This window comes from Podarcis vaucheri, assembly GCF_965113315.1.
Source record: "Podarcis vaucheri genome assembly, chromosome: 2".
Taxonomy (NCBI): domain Eukaryota; kingdom Metazoa; phylum Chordata; class Lepidosauria; order Squamata; family Lacertidae; genus Podarcis; species Podarcis vaucheri.
Window position 1 is genome coordinate 48567003 of NC_138760.1, and position 17596 is coordinate 48584598.

At 46.3% G+C, this 17596-nt stretch overlaps 1 protein-coding gene across 5 annotated transcripts; it reads right to left on the minus strand.

Annotated features, from left to right (window-relative positions):
- Nucleotides 1-126: 126 nt before the first annotated feature.
- On the minus strand, nucleotides 127-16511 carry TRMT1 (tRNA methyltransferase 1). 5 transcript variants are annotated; one of them, XM_082214714.1, is made up of 18 exons: nucleotides 16359-16491; nucleotides 16096-16142; nucleotides 14589-14968; nucleotides 12303-12358; nucleotides 11194-11342; nucleotides 9989-10176; nucleotides 9582-9697; nucleotides 8850-8962; nucleotides 8306-8454; nucleotides 7524-7607; nucleotides 6625-6694; nucleotides 6385-6519; nucleotides 5385-5470; nucleotides 3738-3846; nucleotides 3310-3386; nucleotides 2188-2307; nucleotides 1682-1802; nucleotides 127-337 (listed from the first exon to the last, which is right to left on the minus strand). In XM_082214714.1, the coding sequence occupies exons 3-18, from the start codon at nucleotides 14939-14941 to the stop codon at nucleotides 254-256; spliced, it is 2010 nt and encodes a 669-aa protein (XP_082070840.1). In that variant the 5' UTR covers nucleotides 14942-14968; nucleotides 16096-16142; nucleotides 16359-16491; the 3' UTR covers nucleotides 127-253. The 5 variants fall into 5 exon arrangements, with proteins under 5 accessions (XP_082070840.1, XP_082070838.1, XP_082070839.1 ...); XM_082214712.1 differs by having other exon boundaries at nucleotides 16044-16142; XM_082214713.1 differs by having other exon boundaries at nucleotides 16044-16202; nucleotides 16359-16480.
- Between the last annotated feature and the right edge of the window lie 1085 nt (nucleotides 16512-17596).

The following is a 17596-nucleotide window of genomic DNA, read 5'->3' on the forward strand; positions in this document are numbered from 1 at the left end:
GGATGTAACAGGGTCATCCCCCCCCCCAACAGTACTTGAAGAGCCTGACAATTCAGTAGGCTCCTGATCTACTAGAGAGCAGTTTGAACATGATCAGGTAGAAAACATCTAGCAAACCAAGAACCATTCAAAAGCTAACACCATTGTTTAATGGCAGGCACATAATAAATGGACAGTCATTTGAAAATAAAGGCTCTCCATTTAGCACAAATATATAAAACAAAAGGGAGCAGATACCAAAGACTGTTTCTCATCAAGATGGTGCTGGGTTGTTTTCTGCCGTCTTTCCTTCCGTCTCATGGGAGTAGCAGCACTTGTCCCCCAGTGAACAGTTGCCCTGTAAGGGAAAAGCAACACCCAACATCACTAAACCATTCCAGTCCTTGCGTGCAGTCCTGTGGCTGAAGCAGCTGGCCCTTAGGCAAACTAAGGCCGGGGGCCGGATCCGGCCTTCTACATCCAGCCTGCAGACGGTCCGGGAATCAGCATGTTTTTGCATGAGTAGAATGTGTGCTTTTATTTAAAATGCCTCTCTGGGTTATTTGTGGGGCATAGGAATTTGTTCTCCCCCCCCCAAAAAAAAAAAAAAAATATTGTCCGGCCCCTCACAAGGTCTGAGGGACTGTGGACCAGCTCCCTGCTGAAAAAGCTTGCTGACCCCTGCCTTAGGCAAAAGAGAAATTGGCTGCCTGGCCTAAGGAGGCTGTAGCTGATCTGGGAACGGAACCCATTGCTACACCTCTGGTTGCCTTCACCATTCTGTTCTGTATAAAAGCCAAACATACTGAATTTTCAAAGTTCCTCTAAAAAGCCCACTTGCCATCTGCAGGAGTTTTAAATGTTATGGGTAAAATTAAAACAGACTTACATACAACTAGTGCCCCAGCCAGCCAAATAGGGCAACCCAGCAGGACTTTAAGGAACCTCCTGGTTTTGCTGCCTACCTAGGTCTGTAAAAACAGAGCAGCTGTGAAGCACCAGGTAAGCTGTGCCTGGGTTGGTGGGTCACAAGTTACGTAAGCCTGGTCAAAAAATGGTGTCTTTCTTTCAAAGAAAAATCTGCTTTTCATTGGACATCCTCATACCAAACAAAGAATGGAGTTTAGGGACAGGGCAATTGTAACTGAGCTTAAAATGATTACTGAGAACTGTATTCTCCAGCTGACTCCCCTAAATGAGACCAGTCGATACAGGTTGTGCATAATGACCTCTGGTTGCCAGCAGCTACAGCTAATAATGGCAGCTGATAAGAGAGCTCATACAAAACTACCCGCTACGTGGCAGAGAGGCAAACCAAGTGCAGCTCCAGTGGAAGAAAACCAGAACCCAGAGAAGAGGGGTGTGCTTAACCCTTTCCTGCTCCCAATTCTATTCAAGCTTCTTTTACTCGTGCTATGAGATAAAAATCAGTTACACAGGTACCATTTCCTCCATTTGCCATGAGTGAAGCTTAAAGAACTTTAGCTGCACAGGCCATGTGCTTAGACAGTAAAAAAGCAAAAGAGAGATGGAAGAGGGCAGAGAGCAGAGAACCATGTCCCTTCTCCCCTGCACTTTGAAGCACAGCCACTCCCTGCTGTCATCAACACTCAGATTCCCCCAAAAGGCTACCCAGTTTCTTTCACATACCAACCCAACATCTCAGTTCTAAGCAAATGGCACAGTAGCCGTGACTACTCACTTGCCGGAACCGTTTGCAGGGAAAGTTCTTCAGGTGGGCCCCATCACTCTGTTCTGCACATTCTTTCCTCTTGTTCTGGTGTAGCTTTCTCTTTTCCTGCAAGGAGGAAGAGATCCCACCCCTGCCCCCAGCAGATGTGTCAGAACAGAGCCAAGGAGGCTGATGCTTTTGTTTCGGTGTCCCCGTCACTACTGCCCTAGCCAGGGGAGTCAGGGCAGAAACCTGGGCCAAAGGCCAGAAGGAGTAGCCCAAATGAGGTAGCTACATCTTCCTCTACTTCCCAGGAAGTTGCGGGGCAAGGGAATGGGGAAAGGCAATACCAGAAGATACCGGTGCCATAGTTCTCCTTGTCAGCTTTTCCATGACATCCATAAAAGTAATGCATTCTGGTACCATTTTTAACCAACAGGAATGAGTCCTGGCCTGTCTTGATTTCCCCATCCCAGGTTACATAAACTGTATCCTAGCTTGCTCCCAGTACACCCAGGTTCCCTGTTAAATCTTACCCAGCTTTGGCTCTTGCCTTTGGGCCCCAAAAAGGCTCTGGATTTAGCTGGAACCGTTTGAGGCCTTGCTTTCGTGAGCTAGGATTAGCATCCGCCCGGACAGTGAAGGATGCCTGCAGCCTGTGGAGTTTAAGAGTGTCAGCAAGGAATAATAATAATAATAAATTTTATTTATACCCCGCCCTCCTCAGCCATTCCAGGCGGATAACAACCAATAATAAAAACAAGTTGAATGACTACAACATTAAAACATTAAAATGCAGCCTCATCACAGGAGGAAAAAAGAAAGAGGGGGAGGGAATCAAATCTCCTCCAAGCCAAAGGCCAGGCAGAACAACTCTGTCTTATAGGACCTGCGGAAAGAAATCAGATCCTGCAGGGCCCTGGTCTCATAAGACAGAGCCTTCCACCAGGCCGGAGCCAGTGTTGAAAAAGCCCTGGCTCTAGTTGAAGCCAATCTAACTTCCTTAGGGCCCGGGACCTCTAGGGTGTTGCTATTTATGGACCTTAAGGTCCTCTGTGGGGCATACTGGGAGAGGCGGTCCCGTAGGTACGAGGGTTCTAGGCAGTGAAAGGCTTTAAAGGTCAAAACTAGCACCTTAAATCTGACCCTGTACTCCACCGGGAGCCAGTGCAGCTGGAAAAGAACTGGGTGAATATGCTCCCGTGGCAGAGACCCCATGAGGAGCCTCGCTGCAGCATTCTGCACCCGCTGGAGTTTCTGGGACAGCTTCAAGGGCAGCGAATTACAGCAGTCAAGCCTGGAGGTGACCATCGCATGGATCACTGTGGCCAGGTCGGGGCGGAAAGGACAGTTCCTACCTGGAACCAAACCCCTTTCACAAAGTGGGATCACTACCTTCTCTTGGTCAGAATAGGACAACTTCTAGATGAAAAACTCTTGAGCATTTGAACACCCACCCATCCACCCTAGAGCTTATTTTGCTATCTATCTTAACCCGCAGCTGTCTGTCCCTCCCACCGCTGCACCTCAACAACAGCCTATAGATACATGCCCTCCTGATTTCCAGAGTTTCCTGCCAATGAGCCATTTCTTACTTGGCCTAAGGTCCATATTTGCCCATCCAGCACCCAGTCTTGCAGTACACCCCCAATACCTACTTTGGTTCTACAGAAAGGATGTGGGCAGCTGGGCTGCTCTCGGAAAGGCGCTCTCTTTTCACAGGATTGAGTTTCTCCTAAAGTTGGGAGAGAGGCAGGAGGAATAGAACAAGAAGTGGGTTTAATCTCAAGAGGTGAAAAGGGGAAAGCAAATGAGGAAACAAACTTCAGGTGAAGGATGGTTAGGAATCTGTCCTTTACAAACACCTCAGGAATGTGTTTTAATCGCTCTTTATCAAACCAGACCCAAAGTATACATGCAGAAACAACGGCCAGTGGTACAAGGTGGCAGGAGCATGCCCCATCATTGCAGACAAAAAGCAATAGTGCCACAGGCTGAAGCCTGAGAACGGGGAACAAATAGCTGTTCTGGAGGTGCCTACAGTAAAAGATCCAGAAATTTATGCAGAGGTTAAGATTTTGCTCACCCAGCAGCGCATGATGTCCCAAAGCACAGATGGTGGCGCATCTGTCTTGATGGCGTTTTTGCAGGCATGGGACAGTGACACCCGGTAACCAGCATGGAGGAGAGCTGACCTAGAAAGGAAATCCAGGGAAGATTTGCACAGAAATCTCTAATTTCCAAAGGGGGAGAACTTTTGGTAGAAACAATGGAGGGTTTCTCACTGTTTGAGTCAATTCTGTATTTCAAACTGTAGCCAACATCACATGTTACCTCATTATTAGAACACAGGATTCCAATTTTGATCAGATTCAGACCATGACCATTTCATTGCACATCCCTAAACATTTGTTGCTTGTTGATGTCGGAGCACTATAGTCTGTCAACCTGTTTATCCCAGCTACTCTGTGAAGTGTCATTCTTTCCAAACAATGCAACAATTTGAAGATGACCACCCTCAAACTGCCAGACCCCAGCCTAGAAGCGACTTTGTCTTGGATCCATAAAACCTATAGCATGAGCAATCCATCCTGGTTAGAAAAGGGAAAGTTTTCATATGTGGTAGACATGTGAAAAAACTAAGGGATTTTAGGAAATGATATATAATGAAATGAAGATGATGTTAAAATTGGTAATTTCCAAAAAAATAGAGGCTTTTTTTCTAGGGATATGGGGGACAAATGTCCCAAAGATTATTATTAAACTATATATGGAACAACAGCTGCCAGAATCCTATGTGTGCAGAACTGGAAGGAAGAAAAAGTCGCAACCAAAGAAGAATGGATTGCAAAACTAATGGACTATGCAGAATTGTCAAAACTGACAGCAAAAGCGAGAGACCAAAGTAATGAGCTTTTTATTGAAGAATGGAATTCCTTTTTGGAGTATCTGAAAAGAACTATAGCCAAATAAAATTGTAGGCAGGATTTGAATTAGGAGCAGTGGGTGGAAAATGACAATAATTGTAATAGAGGAAATATGTATTAGATATAGTTTAACATAATGCAACAGAATATGTGTAGGAATAAACACACCACAGACGTAAGGATGGGAAGTCACGTTTATTTTTTAAGAGAAATATATATTGAATTTTAAGTTAATGTGCTTAGGTGTTAAGAATTGAATAAAATTTATTATAAAAAGAAAAAGGGGGGACTTTTTGACAGCCTATCACTTTGGGCAACAGGACCTGTGGCTTCCTGCATAACAGAGCAAAGTTCCAGCAACAACCTAGTATAATCTAAACTACAGAGACCCAGAGAGTCACGAAGTCCTCCATAAGACAGGAGTGAGGACCCTGTGGCTCTCCAGTTTTTTTCCAGACTCTAATTCCCATCAGCCCCAGTCACTCTGATGCATAGGCAAGGCTGGTGGGAGCTGCAGTCCAGCAACACCTTGAAGGCCACAGATCAGCCACCCCTGCTACAAGAAAACACAAGAGTCCCACAGCAGGACCCTTAAGGCTTAAGCCAGACAAAATTGCTGAGTAGGGAAGTCAGAAAACAAAGGAAGGCACAATGCTCCAGTGTAGCTCTATAAAGGCTTTCAGAGCCTGACTCTGCCACCAACTAAATGAGCCCCTGCCCACTCCAACCCCCACAAACTACAAACCCTCTCTGTATGCTTTCCCCTACTTTAGGATAGGTTCTTGCAGCACAAACTCCAATCTCACCTGAACTGTAGCAGGGAAGGGCTGCTGCAACGGACGGTTTTGCTGAGATGGTCAAGGGTGTAGTAGAGAGGGACATCACTGAGCTCCTATCGCACAGAGAGAAAATAATACTAGTTAAAACCGGGTGTTTGCCCTACTGTTGCCATGAAGACGACAGCACCAGTTTATCTTATATAGAGTATTTCAAAGAAAGATCTTGCAGTGGTGGCTTTTTAATCTTTGTTTATTTCTCCACCCTATTTCTAGATTGTCCATAGACCAGAGTACCCTGGGTGATTCTTCTCCCTGCAGAGATTCCTTTCCACGGCGATTCATTTGCCTCAGGTCTACAGCAGGTTGTGAGAACGGAGGCCTGCTCTATGGCCGAGGTGCAGAACCTGCAGCCCTCTGGGTGCTGCTGCTCCAGCCACCATGAGACGCAATGGGAGTTGGACTTTCCAACAACATTCAGAGGACCACAGGTTCCCCACCCCTGCTCTAGAGCAAACTTTTTGACAGGGACTCCCCTTGCTAAACACAAGCTGAGAGCATTTGCCAGAACATTGCCAGACACTGGTATTCCATTGTGGCTGTGGATTGCAGAAGACAGACAGACTATGGTATACAAGTTCTTGCTTATCTACCATTGTTTCCCCCTTCCCTTTTGGTGTCCCTCCCTTCTTATCTCTCTTTTATTTCAGCCTACCACTGCTAATCTTCTCATAGATGGGCTTCCAAGGAACCCCAAGGTGCCCTGGAACAAAGTTTGAAAACCACTGCCCTATATGAAAAGGGTGCCGAGCACAAAACATACCCTTCCCTTTGAATTTCTATATCAAACCAATTGCCACACAATACTGTCTTCATTTGTTCATTCACACTGAGAGTTTGCACAACTCAGTGGTCCACAACGCAACATCCTTTGTTGCACCTTGGCAAAAAGCTGCAGGTCATGGGGTGGTCTAAAGGGGAAGGGATCCCGTATGGCAATCGCCTTCATCTTCTGCACAGTCTTCCTCACCTCCATCACCATGCTCAGGATGCCCTGAATCCGCTGGCTTGTTCGGAAGCGTGCTGGGTTGCTCCCAACTGCTGACAGGACTCGCTGGACAAAATCCGCATCGTGGAGGGGCTCTGCCCACAGAGGGCCACCCAGCTGTGGGAGGAGGAGGAGGAGGAGGAGGAGAGAAGCAAGCAAGGGTCAGCTTGAGCTCTTCTGGCCAGGGGCATATTATGAAGTGTAGAGATCAGCTGGGCTCACCTGGTGGCGCTGCTGGCAATACTCACAGGATGGTCCCACAGGAGGCCCACAGGCAGCCTTGTAGTTGACGCTGTTGTTTGGTCGGAGAGAGCAAAAGCAGTATTTAAGAGCCTCACTGGGGTAGAAGGGGCCGATACTTTTTCTTTCCCTGTTCCTTTTTTGTTATTTTATTAACTATTGCTTGTTAGGTGCCCAAGTCTCTCTCTCTCTATTTATTTTTATTAATATTTTATTTATACCCCACCCATCTGGCTGGGATTCCCCAGCTATTCTGGGCAGCTTCCAGCACATATTAAAACATAATAAAACATTAAAGACTTTCTGATACAGGGAACAAATATCATTTAAGCATCCATCAGACAGACTGTCAGTTTGCCTCCTTTGGCTGGTAACTCAGAACTGTGTCCATTATCTCTGGCATCAGGCAGAAGAGGCAGGTGCAGAGGGGTTTAAACATTGATCTTCACTTCCCCAAGATTCCTTCCCGTTTGCCAATAGTTCTATTACACCGATAGGAAGCATCCAAAAATGAGCTAGCATGATTTCCACTCTAATAGAAACGTGCGCCTGAACACACCCTCCTCTCCTCACAGAAACAACACGTCCCCCCTGCTTCTGACTCCCAGAAACCTATTGTGTATGACTGCATACAAAAATTAGGTTTTTAAAATTTGAGGCCAAAAGCTGAGAATAAAGGAAATGTTGCAATGAACCCCCAGCGAAAGAGGATGCCTCATTAAGAGAGCCACCTGGGAAATGAGTTTCCCACCCTGGTCAGCACAGGAACATCTGGCAGCGCAAGTGTTCCTGGAATCTGCCCACCTGACTATCTTAGGTAGAAGGAAGAGGGGAAATACTGTTTGATTGTTCTGTAAAAAACATCTCCCCAGCTCTCTTACTTGTTTCCATTGTGAGCCACTTTGCCAAGTCTCTGCATATGAAAGGAGCCACAGCCCACACAGTTATAGACAAAGGCCTGTTTGCTGCCAAAGAAAGAGAATTATTAACATGTAGCAGGCTTGTCTATAAATAAGAGGCAGCGAAAGAAAAGCCCAGGGATGGGTCTCAATAAGTACTGGTTGCAGTGGATAAGCTACCTGTTACCTCAGCTAACTGGGAGCACCATGAAGAGTGCTCTCTCTCTCTCTACACACACACACACACACACACACACACACACACACACACACACACAAGTGGTGACCATTTTGCACTTTGGTGCCGCTCACAGTCCCCACACGCCTTGACCTGCCCCCCATTCTGCCTTCTTCTGTGTCCAAAAGGACGTGCATATCAGTGATCACATGAAGAAGAAGAAGAAGAAGAAGAAGAAGAAGAAGAAGAAGAAGAAGAAGAGGAAGAGGAGGAGGAGGAGCTTGGACTTAATATCCCGCCTTTCACTCCCCTTAGGGAGTCTCAAAGCGGCTAACAATCTCCTTTCCCTTCCTCCCCCACAACAAACACTCTGTGAGGTGAGTGAGGCTGAGAAAATTCAGAGATGTGTGACTAGCCCAAGGTCACCCAGCAGCTGCATGTGGAGGAGTGGGGAAGCAAACCCGGTTCACCAGATTACGAGTCCACCGCTCTTAACCACTACACCACGCTGGATGCCACTAAAATGGTTGTAAGCACAAATGGGGCACTACCCAAGGACTGAAACTCAAGTTTGGGGGTGGCTCACCTTGCAGAAGCTTTAACCTTGGCTTGCCCAGTAAAGACCCGGACGAAAACACGAATGTAGAAATCCGCACTGACCGACAGGAGTGGGACAATGTAGCGCTGGTAGCAGTTGGCCCGCAGATCAATGCTGTGCAGGATAATCCGCAGGGCCTGAAGAAAGGTAGGAGGAGACTACAGTGAGAGCTATTGTTACGTTTTGATTTTGGACAGTTAACGTTACTGTGATACATGGGAACTTCTACTCTTCATGTGTCAGCCCCATAAGGATGTAAGGGTCACTCTCTTATCTTGAGGTTGGCCTTGGGAGTGTGTCCTCCAGCACAGCAGCAGGCAGCCAAGCTGGGAGAACGAGGGAGTGGAACTGCAGCAGTGTCCTGGATGCCTGCATGGCACTGCCGGTAGATACCATTTGACCTTGCAGAACCGCCAACTTGAAAGCATTCATTTCCTCTTGAGGAAGGCAACAGATGGGCCAAAGGCTGGACAGATACAGTGATGGGACATGGGCTTGTAGTCTGGGGTTCCTGGCAGCTCATTCCACTCACCATCTCATGGCAGAACTTGCCCTTGATAGACATGGACCCATATTTGCTGTAGCAGGTCTCCCCGGAGTTCCCAGCCATTACAGCCATGTCGGTGCATGTGACACACAGCAGGCCTGCAACAGTGTCCCCAAAGGGAAGGGAAGGGTCAGGAGATACAGCACAATCTTTCCCCAAAAATACACACCTAAAAGGGCATCAAGCAACAATTGTAGCATCAAAGCGTATGGCGCCATGACCTCAGTTTGGACTGCTGCTCTGCCACAAAGCCCATAGCCAAACCATTACATATGCTGGCTTCAGTTTCTATCTGTGCATAGGGAACAACAACGCTCTCCTGTCTCAATGAGGCAGGGAAGGAATACAGAAAGAGTTCTGTAGCTTGCACAGGAGGAACCATTTCACTTTTACAGGAGTCTTCCAATCCACAGAGAGCTTTAGGAACTTGCATAGCTAGACTGCCATATAATATGCTAAAAGCTTGTCTCTGACAAAGCCCAAGCTTTTCCGTCATGAGTCAACGTGAGGTTATGGTCTGCATTTTACATTTATACCCAGATTTTGTTTTGAAATCCCCCCAAAAAACTGTTTATAAAGGACTGACAGACAAGCTAAGTAGGCAAAAAAAGGTTGGTGTCTCCTAAACCAAAAACCACTGCAGAAGAAGAGTGGTCCAAACAACCTGATTTTCACCATCACTCACAAAATTGGAGCTGGAAGAAGTTATCAGCTCACCTCCGTCACTCACGCTCTGAACCGCAGCATCGAGAAACATCGAAGGGCTGCCATACGGGTCCAGATCAATGACATCAAAGAGGTCTCTGTCTGCCTTGCTCTGGTACATCAGCATCCTGTGAGTGTGGGGGAAAGACCTGTTTAGAAGCACCACACTCCACACACAAAAGGAAACAAAAAGACAACAGTGGCCCAGTTCTTACTATGGAAAAAAGAGGAGGAGTCTAGCTCCCAGGCCCTGAATCAGGGGTGGGGAATCTGTGGCCACCCAGATGCTGCTGGATTACAACTCCCATGATCCCCAACCATTGGCCCTGCTGGCTGAGGCTGATAGGAGTTGGAGTCCAACCACAATCGGAGTGTCATGGGTTTCTTATCTCTGTTCTAAATGGAAAACCTTTACTCACCGGGCGTCTGACAAGCTTGGAGTGACCAGGTGTCTGACATCATTGAGCTGGATGTTTTTGGTTATTAGCTCAACAGCCTTGGCAGATAAGTCATTAGCCACCACTCTCTGAAGGCCAGGAACCTCCTTTGCAAACCGGATGGAGCGTAATCCAGAAGCAGCCAAGGCCTCCAGCACTCGGACTCCCTCCTGCAGAGAGACAGGAAGAAAGATCTAGAAAAGAGAGATGGTGGGAGGCCCCAAAGCAACTGAGCTCCACAGATGCCTTGCTAAAAATGAACCTAACAGCTGACTTCAAATGGTATCCCCTTGCCACAACTGATGGAGATGTAGAACAAAAATTTCCTCATTATGCCTTATCATCTTGTGACCAATGCACATGGTGAAGTAGACACAAATTGACTTTTGCAGCAGATCTTGAAAGACTGGGTCAGCCTTGTGAATGCCTCAACATGTATCAAAATCTCCAGCTGTTCCCCAGATCTTCGATTTCTTGAGAATGTGTGCTAAAACACAGACTTAATGTTGGAGTTTGGGGAGGAGAGAGGGAATAATGCAATGTGGTTACCGCATTTTTTGCACCATAACACTCACTTTTTTCCTCCTAGAAAGTAAGGGGAAATGTCTGTGCGTGTTATGGAGGAAATGCCTACGGGTGGCATGCCTACGGATTTTCCTCCTCTAAAACCTACGTGCGTGTTATGGTCGGGTGCGTGTTATAGAGCAAAAAATACGGTAGTATTTAGTGGAGCATTTGGTGACCACTTGTAAGCCAGGCCTCTGCACCAAACAGAGACCTTGCAGTCAAAACTGTAACACAGCTAGCACAGTGTAGCAGTTACCATGTCAGATTCAAACTGGTAGGACCCAAGTTCAACCCCCCCCCCACTCGGCCATGAATCTTGCTGGGTGACCTTAATCCAGTCTCTATCTTCCAGCCTGATCTATCTCAGAGGATTGTTGTGAGAATAAAAGGAGAAACTTGTATGCCACCTTGATAACCTCGAAGGAAAGGCAGGACACAAATCAAATAGATAAAATACAACTAAGCACAATAAAACTAGTACAAAAATAAATATATTTTGACAAAACAAAAGAAAGGAGGGTCAAGGATGAACAAGGGATCAATACATTCAGCAATAAAATAAGGTGCCATCACAAGACACTCAAACCCCCAAAGTGTACATACACACGGGGACACAGCACCTGGCATACTTCTCCCACTTTCACAGCTTCATGCTCCTCATTATCTTGCTGGTCATCACCACCAGGTGTCTGCTCCAGGTCATCATCTTTTTCCCCTTTCGAGAGATCCACAATCACTTTTGAGACATTCTCTTCTCCAGGGACTGCAACTGGAACAGATGGAAATAACACAGAGTGACATGAAGTCGGGGCCTGCCATTCTCCGTACATAGATTCGCAATCCTGAAATCATTTCATACAACTGTAATATGGCATTCAACATTATGCTGAACGGCATGGACAAAGAGATTGCATATATTTTCCAGGAAGCTAAGCAGCTATTTACCAGAAGTTGGAGAAAGGTTAGCAGGGCGCTAAGAGATCTGCAATGTGCCAATCAAGCTAGCGTTCTATCTTCTATTTACCTTGCATAGATATTCTTAGCACATTTTGTGCAAGAAGACCACAGCTGCTCATTGCTCTTTTATGGTACAGAGTGGGGTCTTGGCTAAAGAGTGATGTGTTAACCAGATCTACATTCTGTAGTTCTAGGAACAATCCCCAAGGCTTCAAAATGGGACATGGCTAGTTCACAACAGAGCCGCTGACAGTATGCAAGCCTGCCTAAACAGGTGCTTAAAGCACAGCTGTTCACAGCAAGAGGAACAACATAGAACTGGAGAAGGAAGAAGAGAGTGGAAACAGCAGGCAAAGTCAATATCAGGGTCTGCTCCAGCCAAACTGTTCTCCCCTCTCTCTCTCCTGGCCAACTTTTCATTTTATAACATTTATTTGTTTTAATAGTTTAAAATGTAAAGTGCTTTGGGTGCTTGGCAGAAAGCCAAGTACAGGGGAGATCAGAGCATCAACACCTCTTCTGCCCCTATTTACTTCACAGTCAGGAGAAAGAATAGGGAAGTGCCCTAGTCAAACGTTTCATTTGGAAGAGAGAGAAAAACTGCCTCCAATGGACAGAGGTAATTACCCCAATGTCCAGACTACAGGACAAACAACAAAGAGAGAGAAAGGTAAATCAACATTCCTGAAAAGACAATTATGCATGCCTCTTACACATCAGCGGTTTCCCTCTCTGGGTCTTGTCTCGAATAGAGGAAAACATTACTACTCACTTGAAATCCCTTTTGATGAAAGCTGCAGCCGTACAAATTCCGTAAGGACTGCACACCTATTTGTGGGAGGGGAGAGAGGTGTCAGAGGTGTGATTTTTCTTATTCTGTAGCCAAGATATACTAGAAAAAAAGATTTCATAAAATTTATATACCACTTGATTGTAAAACCCTCGTCGAAACTAAAGACCCTATGTATCTTCAGAACCACTCATTTTCCAGAGCAGAGGCTCGTCCATCAGCCCCAGCCGACATGGATGATGCCACCCATCAAGAATGATGGGAGCTGCAATCCAGAAAGCTGGAAAACTACGGGTCCCCCACCCCTGCGAGAAGCCATTCCACTTCAAACCATACTCACTAAATGAGTGAACACAGCTTTCCCCTCCATATTTTTCAGCCTAAACTACTGGGTAGTTATTTGTAACTGAAAGCTATGTTACAGTATCAGTAGACAAATCCCATACAAAATATGTTATATAAATCAGCTTTTAAGGCTCACTGAAGCATCATCACTATTATTACTAAAAAAAATCCTCTCAACTACCAGATTCCTGAAACTATCAGCCACTTGACAGAAATCCTTTTGGCAGCAAAATAGGGCTGCCCCTTCTCTGTCAAAGGACTGACCCTTACTTTCATCAACCCTCTTGCCAGCAAAGGGGAATTAACTTGACTTCATTACCAAAAGGGTCTTGAAGTGGGTAAAAACTAGGATGCATGCCCTCTAGCACATGACCTTCAAGTTTGATCCTCTCACACACAAAGATCCTTCTAGCAAAGAGAGGAGCACCTAGGACACAAAAGCAGGCCTCTCCGGGATCCTTTGCCCCCAGGGTTCCTTGCAGCTTCTGGAGAATAGGGTTCCTTTTGGTGGCAAAAGTACCATATTTTCCGCACCATAGGGCGCACCAGACCATAGGGCGCACCTAGTTTTGGGAGGCGGAAAACAAGAAAAAATTATTCTGAACCCCAGAAGCCAGAACAGCAAGAGGGATCTGGCTTCTGGGATACTGTGTGGCTGTTCTGGCTTCTGGGGTAACCGCGCCAAGCCTCTTCAGGCAGCGGGATGAAGGCTAGCAGGGCTAAAGCAGAAGCCAGGACAGACGCGTCGCTGAAGGGGCACTGTGCCTTCTCTCTCTCTGTGCAGCGCCCCTCCTTCACAGGAAAGGCACAGCACCCTTCAGCGAAGCTGGAGAAGGAACAGAAGAAGACCCTTCTGTTCCTCCTCGGGCTTTGCTGGACAGGCGTGTCGCTGCAAAGCGGGAGGAGGAACAGGAGACCCTTGTGTTCCTCCTCCGGCTTCGCTTGATAGGCGCGTTGCTCAAGGGGCGCTGCACCTTCTCTCTTTCTCTGCGCAGCGCCTCTCCTTCACAGGAAAGGCGTTGCGCAGAGAGGGAGAAGGTGCAGCGCCCTTCAGCGAAGCTGGAGAAGGAACAGAAGGAGACCCTTCTGTTCCTCCTCCAGCTTCTAGGACAGGCGCATCGCCGCGAAGCCAAGGAGCCTGCATTCGCTCCATAGGACGCACACACATTTCCCCTTCATTTTTGGAGGGGAAAAAGTGTGTCCTATAGAGCGAAAAATACGGTACAAATCCTTGCACCACTGAAGAGATTCCAATGGAAGAGGGAGAGTTTAGCACCAAGCACATGCAGGGGTGAATTCAATGTAGTGCTCAGTGAGCTCTACTTGCCCAATGATACTTTTCACCCCTCACTTCCCTCCCCCATGTGCCCCCTAAGTCTGTTCTGGGGGTTCCCTCCAACCCTCCAAAGCAAAATAAGGGCCCCTGGGGCAGTATGCTGGGAGAGGAGAGAGAAAAGTCTTTCAGCAAAAGCAGAGCTTGTAGCTGAATCAGGTACCCATCCTTGGAAACCAAATGCCTCTCTCCCTCCCCACTCCACAATAACCCTTCTGGACATGAAGGTCCACTGAACCCACCTTCACCATAGGAATAACCTGAGGAGGTGGATTGGGCAGTCCTCAGTGAGTCAGTAAAAAAAATAAAATGAAGTGGGGTCACAACTGTGAGCAGAGCTTTTTTCTGGGGGTGCTCAAGGGTACACAGTACCAGCATTTTTTTCCTAGAAGAAAAGCACTGACGGTGAGAATGTCACAGTTCCTCTCTTGTTCATTACACTTAAAAACTAAGTTTAATTCAGCCAGTGGCCCCTTTTCATTCTCGCAAAATCAAAGGGGCAGCCTCTTCCAAAATGCAAGAGCAGATTCCAACAGTCCATCATTTGCAAAGTTAAATGGAAAGCAATCTCTCCCCACATGTCTACTTACGTAAGGTCTCTGTTAAACTCCTGAACAGGGTTGTAGAACACTTCATTGGCACTTGGGAAAAATATTTTCCCCTTCCCTTCAGTGACCAGGGTTCCTCCATTCTCTACTGCCTCACTGCCACCAGTAGTGCTCACGATAGGGGACTGAGCCACATTTTGCTCCAGATTCGAGTCAGCTGTTTCCATACATTGTGGCTGATCACCATCCATGGCTTTCACAAAAATATTTCTGACTTTAAGAGCAATTAAAGGTGAAATATTCCAGGCCTTTTGAATCTGCAGAGTTCCTGCCCTTCTGTAAGGAGGTAAGGTGCCTCCCAGAGTCCAAATCCACAGGAGACACTTGCTTCTCATTAGTACAGGCTTCTTCCTGAGTATTTTCTGAAAGTATAAGAAAAGATATTTCTATTGCATAATTTTCCAGTCATCAGCACTGCTGTTCTGTATATGAGTGACAGCTTACATACGTTATGATTGCTGCCCACTTCCAAAGATATGGGTAGCAAGCGGTGATTAGTTAAATAGGAAGGAAAGCCCTCACCTGCCTTTAAGAGCAAGAGGTCCTTATTTTTTAAAAAAGATAAGGAAATATCAGATTTTAAAAATCAGTCTTGAATTTAACAACTTACCTGATAACAATAGGCACTTAGGAATTCTAGGCAGAGAATTCCATGCAGGTGAGTGGGCTGGTGAAGGACGGATGGGTCTCTCCATTTGACCTCCACCTGCCCCCATGCTCTCCTGGTGAATTCTCTGAGCCAGCCAGCTAGCTACACTGGCAATCCAGCTCGCAGGGGGAAACAAGACATGCAGAGGTAGCAGGAAAAAGCATGCAAACTGCTTCCCAAGCTTGGCTTCTCCTCCTACCTCTCACTTATACTCTAATCTGCAAGTGGACAGCCATAGCTCAGTGGTAAAACATGTTTTGCATACAAAAGGTCCCAAATTCAATCCCCAGCATCTCCAGGTACTGCTGGGTGAGGACCCTGCCTGAAATCCTGGAGAGCCAATGCCAGTTAGTATAGACAACTATGTATTAGATGAACTAAGGCTCTGACTCAATATAAGGCAGCTTCCTATGCCTCCAAGTTAAAATGCTGTGATGTACTGCTGGTATAAGGCTAATTCTAGAGCAGTGCTGGCTCACAGTCCTGTCTCGGCTGCCTAAGGGCAACTGGTACCTGGCAATGCAGCAGATCTTACTTGTGTAGGACTACTGGGAGGTCCACCAGCTCACCAATCAAATGAGAAAAAAATGGTTGAGATGCCAAACACATCTTCCAACATGCAGGAAGGGCAGCTGAGTTAGGGAGGCTAGCTATTCAAGTTGTTTATTAAATAACCACCAACCTATAGGAAATTCGCTGGGCTTTAACACAAAGAAGGTAAGCGTTAAAGTAGTGGGTCTTAATCATATTTTCTCAAAACTATATAACTCTAATATTTGACACTTAACTGAGAATTCTCGATTGGCTGCTGTTTGCACACCACCATAATTATGCTCTTACTCCGCAATGCTGGCTGTAGGTTTCTGCGTCTGATCAGAACTGGGAAGCTTGCAGCAGCACCGGAAAAAGGAAAGAAAATCCATCTTTTCTATAATCCTCCTCCTAGTCTAAGGAATCGGAAACAAAGCCAAGCCAGCATATCACGAACAGCATAGATTGTGGAGAATAGGAAAGTAAACGCTTTATTCACACTCCAGGCGGAAGGAAACAAAACATGTTCCATAATAGAATCTGAAGCTTGCTCCAGTCTAACAAGCACCAACCTCTTTAACTCATCCTCCAACCCAGAATATTTCCTTCCCAGAAGCAGCAGAACCAACCAGCACCGACTTCCACGCTTCTCAGCACAGGTTATGTCGACGCCGCCATATTGAAAATTGCTGGGAGACGATCAGCTGACGCTCTTCCGACCAATAAAACTAGCGGCGGATGGGACGCCTATAGGGTCAAAAAGGATACGTAGCCCAGCTTCCGAAACGCAATTAGAAAAGCGGGGGTTCTTTAAACTCATTTGGGAGGGGTCATGTGTTGTCCCTTTGAACACGACTTCTTCCGTGATCCGGATGTCTATGCGGCTTATACGGGAACATCTGCAGTTTATAGTTTCGTTCCCCAGAAATGACTGCAATAAATGGCGATGACAATCAGTGGGAATGTAAGCCGTTGGCTGGTATTTCTTAGAAGTCTTCGTTGGCGGGGGGAGAAGAGTAGTTCCTTTTCTATCTTGCAATATAAAACTTTTAAACCATATCGAACTCAGTGGGGCATAATTTCTCCGTGAACAGGCATTAACTGAAAGAGTCAAAGGTAACAACGTGGCGAACTCCTACACCAAGATAAGTGAGTGTGGTGACAGTTAGTAGGTCCCTTTCGTGCATCAAGGATTTAGAAGCATCTCATTATTCAGAGTCGGACTGTGGTACTTCGCCAAGCTCACATATTGCGATTTCCACATCAGTTCAATAAAAGCATCCACTTTCTAGTCCTCAACCTCTGAGTTCAACTAAGGGGTGGATACACTTTACTGGAGGTCAGTGGGAAGACACCCAACCAATAACCTTGAGGTTATTTGACTGAAGCTAAATCGCACATCAAGGCTGAGGGTAGCTATGCACGCTTGCTGATCTGTGCCTACATATCTCTCTGTATATTTTAAAATAATATACATGCTACCCTTCAATTTATTGAAAACAATCTTAACACCAGGCTGGGCATCCTCACTATGCTGATTAGACTTCTTAGTTACAGCAAGCTTCCCCAGACGTATAATTTTGTTACGTATCCTTGTTCTTAAAATCTACAGATTTTATCTGTATTTTTCATAAATGTTTCACACTGTTTTAGGTAAGTCACTTAGGGATTCCCCCTCTTTTATGAAGCAGTTAATTTTATTTATTTGACAAGATTTATAAGCAATCTAGGGGACGCGGGTGGCGCTGTGGGCTAAAGCCTCAGCGCCTAGGGCTTGCCGATCGAAAGGTCGGCGGTTCGAATCCCCGCG